Raw genomic sequence first — 12,774 nt, 5'->3', positions numbered from 1 at the left:
CGCCAGCTATGTGAGCCCCGCCCTCCTAAAATGCATCGCCACTCTAAATATCATTAGCCCCCGGACCCCCCTAGCACGCAAACCGCCTTCGGCGATTTGCAACTAGGACCGTAAAGGCAGCACCCCCATTGGTACAATGAAAAAGCTGGAGAACCCACCATATATACATATATATGTGTGTGTGTATATATATAAGCAGGGCGGCGCCACAGGGGCAGGGGGGGCGGTCGCCCCCCCCTATCATTTGCAAGAAAAAGGAAAGAAGAAGAAGAAAAAGAAAAAAGAAAAGAAAAAGGAAAGAAGAAAAAAGAAGAAAAAGAAAAAGAAAAAGAAACATCTGCAAATGTCTTGCAATGATGGGTGGGGGTGTGGGGGGCCACCCCCCCCCATTTGCAAGAAAAGTAAGAAAAGAAGATTCTTGCAAATAATAAGGGAGATGCGCCCAAAAATTAGTGATGTAGCCTACAAGCTGCGACCACTTTCATCGAAAAATCGAAAAATTGAAGTGTCGAAATTCAATCACATAAAACCTGTGCTAATTTATAATCGATGTCAAGGTGTTACTTTGGAGTCCCAAGTTGGACCATCATCTTGTCGATGATGCTGTTTCCCGGCGGAAAGGTAGGCACACTTGAGGGTGTTAACAACTTGTAAATTATAATTACAACGTTCAGACTGAGCCTCTAATAATTACTCTACGATGCTATCTTATTTTTACCTCCGCCCACGACGTGAGGGGAGGTTATGTGATCGGGTCTGTGCGTTCGTGTACACTTAGCGTGTGTGTGGTCGTGTGCGTGTTGCGTGTGCGTGTGCGTGCGGTGTGCGTGTGCGTGTGCGTGTCGTGTGCGTGTGCGTGTGCGTGTGCGGTCGTGCGTGTGCGTGTGCGTGTGCGTGTGCGTGGTGTGTGTGTGTGTGGTGTGACGCGATGATATTAGCGCGTCAGCGAGCGAGCCAGCCCAGGCCGGCTGCTGCTGACTGAGGCGGACGAGCGAGCATACATGTACGCTGGCGTATATCGTGGGTTATTTCGTGTGTTCGTGAGTCGTATGGCGTATGGCGTATGTCGCTGGCGCATGTATGCTTTCTCCGTGAGTGCCCTCTGTCCTAGTTTTAGTTAGTGTGGTGTATGCGCACGCGCTGCGTGGTGTGTGTGTGTTGTGTGTGTGTGTGTGTGTGTGTGTGTGTGTGTGTGTGTGGTGTGCGTGCGTGCGTGTGCGTGCGTTCATCTTTCTTCCGGGTCATGTTTTTCTCTCCTTCTAACATAATACAACAATTATTGGTTCAAGTGCTACAGAATAAATTTTAAAGCAAATCACTGTTCCCCCCACAGTTCGGAGACCCCCTTTTTTAAACGTGTCCGTTTCATAGCATTGAATTTCAACGAAATCCTAGCTAGTTCCGGAGACCCCCATTTTCGAACATAGCCGGTTCAGAGCATCACATTCAACAAACATTAGTTCCAGAGACGACCATTTTCAGGTGTGTTGGAGAACCCCCCCCCCATTTTTAACTTCGCAGTGGCACATACCAGATACCTACCATAATGTGCGGGTAAGACCCCCCCCCCCCGGAGGGGGGTTTCATCTCCTTGTTCCCTGCACAATTTTTTGTCAGCAATTTGAGGGCTTTGGTAGCTAAACTTCTGAGAGCTTCCCCGGACCCCTGCGCAGGGGCTCTGCCCCTGGACCCCGCCAGGGCACTAAGGCGGGCCGCCTGGGGCCGGATTCATCAACGTTGCGCAAAGTGTATTGCGTACACAGAGTTTCTACGAATTACGTACGCAAAGCTCGTAGGTGCGATTCATCAACGCAAGCGTAGCACCTGCGTACGCAAATGTTGATGAATTCCGGTGTAAATCCACTACTCCTATCGTAGCTGCTGCTGTTGAGGAGAGTGCCTAGCATAAACCAATCATCACTGTGCGACACATACCATAGGAACCAAACTGACGCCTTCTTGTATTAAAACCATATGGCTCTAGCTGTCTACAGGATGCTGGGGGATGTGATAGTGTCCTCATGTTTTCGTTTGTATGATTGTGTTCAAACACTCGATGTAAAGCAGTGACACGTACGCGTGCGTGCGTGCCGTGTGGCACGTACACGTGCTGGTGTGCACGTACACTGCGTGCGCGCGTGTGTGTGCACGTACACGTGCGTGCGTGTGCACGTACACGTGCGTGCTTGCGTACGTACACGGCGTGCGTGCGTGCGTGTGTACGTACACGTGCGTCTTGTGTGCACGTACAAGTGCGTGCGTGTCACGTACAAGTGCGCACGGGCGTGTGCTGCCCGTACACGCTAACTACGAACTCGCTTATAACGAAAACAATGCCAAGCTATACAAAAAAAGCGTCAAAGGCGCCGCCTGTCTGTGTAGTATGGTAATTATTCATTTATTTTTAGTTGAGTAGTAATTTATAATGTTTCTCAATAAAATAATGCATGCTGCGGTCCGCTGGAAACACCCTGCGGAAATTTCGAGTGGTTTACGGCACCTCGTCAGCTTCGTGGTAGAAGTTACGCAAAGGTTACGTAAATTTCAGCTTGATGAATCGCACCTAAAACGGCCTCGCTTGTGTACGCGAAATCGTCGACAAAATTACTAATAGCTGTGTTGAAGAATCGCAACAGCAACGTCGATTGCGTACACAAGATTTACGCAAAATATTTTGGCGTACGCAGCTTGATAATCATGAATCTACCCCTGACCCCACCCATCAGTGCATGCAATGCACACGGTATCAGAGTCTACAGTTCCTAGGGCGTGTACAGGGGGGTCCAGGGGTCCGACCCCCCCCCTGCTCGCGCAGAAAACGCATCTGAAGGGTCTAATTTCAAAAATATTTCTGGGGGAGAGCCCTTAACCCCTCCCCTTCGCGTGCTCCTTTATACCCCCATGGTTTTCGCACCCCCCCAACAAAATAACCTGGCGACCGCCCGCCTGATATATAACATGATATAGACTGATACCTATCATCTGTCAATACGATGAGGCATTGCAGGCCGCTCTTTCACCTTCGACAGGTCCTGCGACATCACGGTGATCCTCGAATCCGTACGAGCGTCGCGGTTTTGAGCGCGCACCATGTGAGCGCTTTCCGTCGCGTGCGCTGCCGCCACTAGGTGGCGTTCGCGTGCTCGCGGCGGCAGTGGGGGGCAGCGTGTGCACGCGTGGAAGTACTGCGGCAATCCTCACTGCAGGGAGACTGCTGGCTTCGTAGGATTCTGCCGGGAGCCTTTCCTCGCAGCAAGCGTTGCCGCCTCGCCGGAGTCAAAAACTGTCGATTGGGATAATATTAGAAAATATATATCGATCGGGCAGAGCAATAAAAATCAGGCGTTGGATTAAGGAAGCCATCTGGATCGCGGTATACCACAACATCAACCGTGACGAGGGGGATACAGACTCCAGTCACGTGTGGACCAAGCTGTTGACCCATACCACCAAAGTTCTGGGTCAAAATTGGTACTTCAGTCAGCTTGTAGAAGCCTCCTGATAGGAGGCGAAACGTCAGCGAGTACGTTTTGATCAACACGGTTGAGTAAAAATTAACCAGAGTAGCTGCAGAAACTGATTCGTACGTTACGAACGAGCAGGTGTGGGAAGTTGGAGAATTAACACGAGTGCAGCGCCGGCGATCGCTTGGGGGACGCGAGATGCTGACAGACACAGAAACAGCGCGGGATGACCGACACCCCGTGGCGTCAGATCGGTCGTGCAAGACGACGACGGTAATATATAGTTCGCATATGTATATTTATTTTCATTCTCATATATATTTGCATGTTACGACTCGTCTCGTATTATCGATGGTTTCTCGCGGAACACCAATTACCGTCGTCGTGTCCGCTAGTGTAATCCGAAAGTGTAAATATACTCGCCCTTCTCGCGATCAACACATGTAATTGTGTAATCAACACGTGTAATTGTGTAATGAACACGCGTAATTGTGTAATCAACACGTGTAATTGTGTAATCAACACGTGTAATTTGTGTAAATTCAACACGTGTAATTGTTAATCAACACGTGTAATTGTGGTTAATGAAGCACGTTAATGTGTAGATGAACACGTGTAATTGTGTAATCAACACGTTATTGGGGTGTTTTATCAACAACGTTAACTTGATCGCCCTCGGATCGTCTTATATACGCGCGCACAAAATCATATATCGTACAATACATGTACTACTTCTTCTACATCTACGATGCCGACAGCTCTATTATCTACAATCTACAGTACATCTTCATCTAACATCTAGCATGGCACATCTACATCTACATCTTCATCTACATGCATCTACATGCACATCTATATCTACATCTACATGTACATCTTCATCTACATCTACATGCACATCTATATCTACGAGCTACATTACAATCTCATGTCATCACTACAGCACATCTATATCTACATCATACATGTACAGTCCTTCATCTTCATCTCATTTAGTCGGTGACATCTCTCCCCCCGTTCCCCGCGCTGCGGCGCAGTTCTCGTGTAACTCGTCGGTTGCGCAGGGCGTCCAGCACCGCTGGTCGCCCACTCGACGCACGTCCTGCCCGTCATGGAGCGCCGTTCCAGGCGACGGTGCGCATGCCTGCTGCGGTCGGATCGTCGCGCAAAGCGGCCTAGATGCGCACCGAGCAGCCCTAGGCGGGCCACGGCCGTGTGCCACCTGACGCCACGCGAAAGCGAAGCAAGGAGAGGCACACGGGTGGCAAGCGTGAATCGTATGTCCGGCCAACAGAATTACTGGCATAAGACCTGCACGCAGGAGAGAGAGACCATGGCAGTCACAAAAGTGTTGCATCGGCTAAAGAACCTTGGCCATCCACGAGCAGAAGCTGAAGCTAAGAGAGGCAACACGGGTGCTCAAGGCGTGAATTCGTTACGTGGGGTCAAGAGACTTACTCCAGGGGCGACTCCGCCCGTGTGTTACGAGAGCTAAACGGCTTACAGATTTCGTGCATCCCCTGTGGATTAAAAACCATAGATGGGTTTTTGGGCCCGTTGTCAATGAAACAAATTTAGTCTTAACATTAGTCTTAGCATTAACTTTTTCTCCTTATGACCCGTTTGACAGAAATGCTGCGAAGTTACCTGCAATGAAAAATTCATAGCAGATTTCCTCACTAAACAATACGGCAATTCAGGGTTGCTGGACGACGGTCTACAAGAAAATTTTGAGTGTTAAGGACTAATGTTAAGACTAATTTTGTTTGCTGACAACGGCCTCCGTGAGCTTCAGCAAACTCCGCTTGGTTAAAAACAATTAATTTACAGATAGATCATTACATTAATAACACGAGCTTGATCGTTGCACCCTACCATACAGCTTACGTCAGGATTTCCTACCTCACATCAAACATGCATGTCTCTTCATCCTTACCTCCGAGTCCCTGGAAGTGCGAGTAGCGTCCAGTAGGCCACCGCTCTCGTCCCGGCCCATGTCTTCTACTACTGCTCGTTTCTACGCCAACGTTGACCACCCGGTACATCAAGCATACTACAGGGTTCCCTAACCTGACATTGATGCTGTCTTCGTTCTCTTACCTGCATTGATGCGCTCCGTTTTACCCTGCATACTGCGTTCATAGCTCGATTCTAATCTCTCGCCAAACTGCTTGACTGCTGTCCTCGGTTTCCCTACCCTGCATTGACTGCTGTCTCGGTTTCATTACCCCCCGCGTCAACTGCTATATTGTCCTTTACCCTGCATTGACTGCTGTCTCGTTCCCTACCCTGCATTGACTGCTGTCTCGTTCTCTACCCCGCGTCAACTGCTATATTGTCCTTTACCCTGCATTGACTGCTGTCTCGTTCCCTACCCTGCATTGGCGCTGCTGTTCTCGTTCTCTACCCCGCATCGAACTGCTGGTCTCGTTCTCTACCCCCAGCGTTGACTGCTATTATTGTCCTCGTACCTGCATTGACTGCTGCGTCTCCTACCGCGCGTCAACCTGCGTATATTGCTCCTTACCCTGCCATTGACTGCTTGTCTCCGTTCCCTACCACTTGCCATTGACTTGCTGTCTTCGTTCTGCTACGCCCGGCTGTCAATTGCTATTATTGTCCTTTACCCTGCATTGACTGCTGTCTCGTTCCCTACCCTGCATTGCCTGCTGTCTCGTTCTCTACCCCGCATCGACTGCTGTCTCGTTCTCTACCGCCCCGCGTTGACTGCTATTTGTCTCTAACCCACGCGTTGACTGCCTAGATAGTTGTCTCTCTCCCACGTTGGACTGGCTATAAAAAAAAGTTTCCCCCCCCTCCTTACAAACCCACGTTGACTGCTATTTATGTCCTCTACCCCCCGCGACTGCGACTGTCCTAACATGTTGACTGCTATATTGTCCTCTACCCCGCGTTGACTGCTATATTGTCCTCTACCCCACGTTGACTGCTATATTGTCCTCTACCCCACGTCGACTGCTATATTGTCTCTCCCCCGCTATTTCCCTACCCGCGCGTCGACTGCGTAATTGTCGCCTCTACCCACGTGACTGCCTATACTTGTCCTTCTAAGCCGACACGTTGTACTGCTATATTTTGTCCTGCCCCGCGTCGACTGCTCCTATTGTCCTCGATCCCACTTGAGTTTAGTTGGCCGCCAGGCTATAATTAAGTGCTCTTGGAGAACCCTATTATGTAGTATTAGCTCTTAATACATATACACACACACACAATAAATTGCTTTCAGTGTGATATATATTGTGCATTGCATTCAATTCCTGTGATGTAATATAGCAAATCGCATTCAGTGCGATATATGCAGTACATTCAACCTGTGTGATATGTACAGTAGTACATTGTATTTAACTGCTGCGACATATGTTATACACTGCATTTTTTAGCGGTGACTCTCTATCTCTTATCTTATCAATGATGCAGGAAATGTGAAGCCACAATAGACACTGGCACTGACGACTTATATTCAAGAAATACCGCAGAATTCAGAAAGGTCATATCACAAGAGGTATATGGTGTGGTTCGTGCATGTATTCATTCGTCACTGCTCAATATGATTGCATGGTCCACGTGCCCCTGCTTGCACACCGACGAATAGTTTAATTGTATGCAGTGTTCCTAAATCATGGCTGGTCTGAACTGTAGATTCAAACTGAAATTGTAGAATGCGTGGCTATCCCAACCAGCCTTACGACCAGTATTTTACCCTTACAGCTAAAAAGGTTGAGAACAACTATAGGTTATGAGTTAATGTAATGCACTTCTCGATTTCCAGCTAATAGCCTCGTGTTAGTTTGTTGCTATGTTGTTAAATTCGACTGAATGTTTTTGCAGTGGCAAAAAGAGGTTAAGCGAATGGAAGAGGAAGAGAAGAAAAAGCATGAAAAGGAGAGCGAGAAAAAGGCCGAGCTAGACGGCAGATATGAAAATGACAAGATTAAACAATGAAGGAACCACATGTCTTAAATGTCGTAGCTGTTCACTTCATTTCACCGTTCTTCATTTCTTCCTGTTTATACCTATATTCAAAATCAATGGACACAAAGACATTTTACAACAAAAATATACCACGATATTTTATAACAATATAACAATTTTATTGTACAAAACCGATCACGTTTACTTATAAAATTATGTTTCACCATAGCATTTCAATTAATTTTTAAATCAGGTTCTGTTAGGAAGGGTTTTAGATAGCCACAATTAGTATAAGCGACATTGGAACTGTTAGAAACCTTTATGACCAGACCTCTGCTCTGCAAAGAGGGTTTATTTCACAATTGTACTCTGTGGATAACATACATCACACATGGATCCACATCCACTTTCCATTCCATAGCCACGCAGATGCTGCCTAGCTATGAACTATTTAGCTGTTTATCGTCTGATAATAAAGTTTAAAACAAGGAAGTCCGAACAGGTCAATTAATCAGACTTGAGGGTTAGGTCAAGTCTCAGAGTACAGCGTCAGGCACCAAGTCGGTGTCAAGGGGCAGTTGTCAAACACAACGTGTCATGTTAAGATCAGGGTTAAGGTCTCGAGTCAAGTCGAGAGGAGTCAATCGTCAACGGCAACATGGCCGCCGAGGTTAAGCTGTCGAGGGAGAGCTGCTGAAGGAAAGTACTGTGAAAACAAATGAACAGTCTGTTCTCTCATGAGAGTCGGACCCCGCTTCATTCATACCGCTTCGCGTTCCTCATTCGATCCAAACCCACGTAAAAAACATCAATAAATAGGGCTAACAATATTACCGCACTATACCCAAACCCTACTGAGAAAGCCATCCCTATATTTACCCGAGAATAGGAGGTGAGTTGGGGGTCTTGTGAGTTATAGTAAAGTGGCGATACACCACATTATAACGGCAATCACAGAAGACAACCAAATGCTGCGTGTTGCTCACACCCCGACACCACAGACAATATCGTTCGGACTACATGTTGTAGTTCACACGCTGACCATCTAAAACTCGCCACTCGTCAGTCCACACACGAAGAAGGATGATGCGAGTCTCAGAGACCCGTACGACAAACTATATCTACGTACCAACAAGCTAACTGCGCGATCGAATCGCTGATAAAAGTTTGAAGTCATGATCACGAGGCCTTTTCAGCTTGCACATTCCCTACGGCATCTCTCACGCGCGAACTCGATGCTTGCGACATGCACAGAGCCAGCCGTACGGCGGACATCGCTCCGTCGACGCGCGTTTCTCGATTCTCGATTCCCCTCGCTGTCGCACGATCGGGAATGTTTACTTCGGGTGCGTAGAGGTTAAGCTTAATCCAGTGCCCCGCTCGGCGAAAATCTTTCCCGTCGGACAGCTACGCACCGCAGCGATCTATTTCTGCGCTATGGGCATCCGTGCCCGGGTGGCGAGAAATACGATGTCCTCTGTTGTGTCATTCGATGTCTTTGAACCGCCGCCATCGGCGCGTCGCGGCAAGGCCAACCAGTCTTGGCAGGCGCGTGTTGTGCTTGTCGCTGTCGTCTGCGATGGTGACGTGGAGAGCGGGAGGGAGAGCGCGCGCTGCTGTAGTCTGTGTTGCTGACGTCAGCGCGCGACGTGTAGAGCGGATGGAGAGCGCGCGCTGCTGTAGTCTGTACCGATGACGTCAGCACACGACGAGATGAGCGGGAGGGAGAGCGCGCGCTGCTGTAGTCTGCATCAGTGACGTCAGCACGTGGCATGGGGAGCGGGTGCGAGATCGCGCGCCGCTGTAGTCTGCATCAGTGACGTCAGCACACGAGGAGAGGAGCGGATGGGAATGCGCGCGCTGCTGTAGTCTGCATCAGTGACGTCAGCACGTGGCATGGGGAGCGGGTGCGAGATCGCGCGCCGACGCGCGCCGCCTCCCCCCGCCTTGACGACGAACGTGCGACCGCGCTCCCGCCGCTAACTCCACATCTCGTACGCCGTCCAGTTGGCGGGCGGCGCCAGGTAGACCCGCTGCCCGTTGAACATTATGCTGACCACGCCCCTGTATGCAGTGCGGGCGACCCCGGCCTGAAACAGGAGTGCAGGGAAAATCTAAACTCCGTACGATATAGAAGCAGACGATCTTGAAAATCACTCGTATTTTCCAGACTTTTATGCACGTATGTATTCGAGCGTACTGTCACTGTTAAATCGATAAAATATATCGTTAAATATACATCAACAATGAGCTCCGCCATTCACGTTGACTCCCACTCGTCAAGAACTAATCTATGAAGAAAATAATAGTAATAATAATAATAATAAATTATACTAATATAAAATAATAATAAGTTGAGAACTTGTAAAGAATGAGAAGGACGGGAATAAAAGAAAGAATATACGACAGAAAATGAGAATAATTATTTAAAAGAGAGTTTAGAAATCTGCGGTTAACGTGCCGACGAACGCACGCTCTCACTGCGCGGTGTTACCTTACCTTGACTTCTCAACTTTTTTACTCTTCTTACCTTGACCATTACTTAAACCTTACCTTGACGTCCGTCATCATGCCGAGGGCTTTTGAAAGGATCTTGAAAGACGTCTGCGTCGTGTAGGTGACCCTGACTGCGTCGTGCTGCGACACCTCGCGCGCCTGCACTTGCCGTATGCCCACCTCCGGAGTGCTGCTGTACACTCTCTCGACAAACTCCGGAATGTAGCGCTTCTGCAACGAACAAGGCAGGGGCGTGTACAGGGGGGTGGGGTCCAGGGGGCCCGGACCACCCCCTGCTTGCGCAGAAAACGCATCTGAGGGGGTCTAATTTCAAAAAAATATTTGGGGGAAGGGCCCCCCAGACCCCCCCCTTCGCGTGCTCCCAAGTTTTGGGTTACGATTGGACCACCCCCCCCCCCTGGTACAAATCCTGTACACGCCCCTGCAAGGATGAAGTGAACGTGAACGTGTACTGGCTCTAAGGGGGAGTTCGTGTCCATCACAAATGTACAAAGAAACCCATGATTTTATTGTTGTACATATCAATATAAACGTGAACAAGGATGCGCACCGCTGGTGCATATGGTCGGCCATCGTTTTCTGGCCACGGTAAAAATTGTTATTTCTGTGTACGTTGTAGCCCGCCGAGGCTGCGCGACTGATTGTCTATACAGCCATACATAGGTATACATAGGTCTATACATAGGTACACAATCTATACATAGGTCTTCTAACCCTAGCAAGACCGTTTCTTGGAGCTAGGTGCGTTGGCGCACGCACGCTCGCTCGCTGATGCTACAGCAGTAAGATCTACAGTGTGGTATACAATCTCGCTCGAAAAACCGGTGAGGTAATCGCACGATGATTGCGTTGACGTTTAGCGACAGCATGCAAACGTGTGTGTTCGGAAGGGGGCAGACATTATTGTCTAATGCAGCCAAGACGACCTTCAACAATGGCCAAGGTCATATTCTCCTGTTCTCTGATTAGTTTCTGAATGAACAGACTGATGTTCTGATGCTCGAGACAGATACACAGATGTGTAAACGAATAGTTAAGTGGACTATAAATACTAGTGCATAATTTGCAAGTGCATACTAGAGCAAGCCGATTTCCAATGTGGCATTACTGGCATCAACCTATCAAGCTATGTTGCGGCTCAAGCCAGCTGGCTACATAAAACAGAATTACTCACCTCATCTAGATATGAGAGGTCTTTTTTAGTCCAAGTCACCATCTTTGTGTTTAGTTTGATGAACTTTAAATGCTGTTCAAAGTATTGTCCCTTGCTGACTCCGATCTTCCCAAACGTGATTGTCCTTTAAAACGGGGAAGAATATTTAACAAATTTCTACGAGCAAAACCATTCTTGCAGGCTGCATCCACAGCAGTGGTTCTTAACCTTTTTTGAGTCATGGACCCCTTTGAGAATCTGGTGAAAGCTACGGGTCCCTTCCCAGAAAAATGCACATAAGGTGATTACGGTCTAAGGATGACTTAAGGCGCAATTACGGACCCCCTGAAGCCCATCCACAGACTCCAAAGGGGTCCATGGACCACAGGTTAGGAACATCTGATCTAGATGAATGCCAATGTGAATGTAAGTAACCATTTCTCACAACGACATGATTGCCATAAATTCTGCTAATGCTTATAACTCTTGAATATGAACACGGATGTATGTAATTGTCACACACGAAAGCCCTGTCTCCCAGAAACAAGTGAGGACAAGATGTAAAGCGGGAGGCCGGGACTGTAAGAGAGATAGCGACTGTCGTGTCGTATTGTAAGCGGACGTTCACTTGTCGTGCGCAGGCTGACGGGCGCGGTCACCATGGCGATCGTGGGAGCAGTGGCGCGCGTCGACCCCGTCGCGCTGCGGCAGCTGCAGAGAGCCAGCTGTACGGGTCTCTCCGCCGACACACTACTGCTGTCTGAGCTCATCCACCGCTGTCAGGAGGAAGGGGAGAGGACGCAGGAACCCACAAGCAAGGAGAGGAACAGCGCATCCGCAAGTAGGGAGAGGAACATGGAACCCACGAACTGGGAGAAGAACATGGAACCTGCAAGCAGGGAGAAGAACATGGAACCCACGAGCAGGGAGAGGAACATGGAACCCACGAACTGGGAGAAGAACATGGAACCTGCAAGCAGGGAGAAGAACATGGAACCCACGAGCAAGAAGAAGCACATGGAACCCACGAACAGGGAGAAGAACATGGAACCAGTGAGCAGGGAGAAAAACATGGCATCCGCGAGCCGTTCAGATGACAGTGCAAACGTGCTAGCGCCAGCCGAGAAGCCCCCGGGAATCGCCTCTCCTGAACGGTCGACCGCTGCATCCGCCGCAGCAGAAAGATCCGACGCAGCATCCGAGAGCATCCCGGCATCATCAACTCCGCCGGCAGGCCGCCCAGGACCAGCCGACGCCCACGAGAACCCCACAACGTCATCAGCACCGCCGCTAGGCCGCCCAGGACCGACCGCGCCCCACAAGAACCCCCCGACCGGGCCGCTAGGCCGCCCAGGACCGGCCGCGGCCCGCAAAACCGCCCCAGCCTTGGACGCGGCGGCGCTGGGCGTGCTGGACGGTGGCGTCGCCGGCTGGAGCTGGCAGCTGGGCGTCTGCTACGCGCTGACGCTCGCCGACGTGTGCGAGAATGGCGCGACGGCGGAGACGCGGCGCGCGGCGCTGCTCGGCGAGGACGCTCGCGTCGACGACGTGCGCCGCCGCCGCCTCAACAACATGGGAGAGAGCGGAGGACTGCTGGACCTGCTCGCCTTCCAGGGACTCGGAGGTAAGGGAAAGAGACAGCAGTCAACGCGGGGTAGAGGACAATATAGCAGTCAACGCGGGGTAGAGGACAATATAGCAGTCGAC

General features: G+C 49.7%; 1 protein-coding gene across 1 annotated transcript in view; it reads right to left on the bottom strand.

Annotated features, from left to right (window-relative positions):
* Positions 1–7,554: 7,554 nt before the first annotated feature.
* Positions 7,555–12,774, bottom strand: part of LOC106813267 (alpha-1,3-mannosyl-glycoprotein 2-beta-N-acetylglucosaminyltransferase-like) — a 35,416-nt gene continuing 30,196 nt past the window's right edge. Inside the window, exons 10-12 of the mRNA XM_014817367.1 lie at positions 11,089–11,212; positions 9,951–10,124; positions 7,555–9,487 (exon numbers count right to left, since the gene is read on the bottom strand). Coding sequence (XP_014672853.1) covers positions 9,377–9,487; positions 9,951–10,124; positions 11,089–11,212 — 409 coding nt within the window. The 3' untranslated portion in view covers positions 7,555–9,376. The remainder of the gene's footprint in view (positions 9,488–9,950; positions 10,125–11,088; positions 11,213–12,774) is intronic.

Source organism: Priapulus caudatus, unplaced genomic scaffold (genome assembly GCF_000485595.1).
Source record: "Priapulus caudatus unplaced genomic scaffold, Priapulus_caudatus-5.0.1 Scaffold747, whole genome shotgun sequence".
NCBI classification, from domain to species: domain Eukaryota; kingdom Metazoa; phylum Priapulida; class Priapulimorpha; order Priapulimorphida; family Priapulidae; genus Priapulus; species Priapulus caudatus.
The sequence above is the reverse complement of the archived record's forward strand: the minus strand, read 5'-3'. Positions and strand labels throughout refer to the sequence as shown.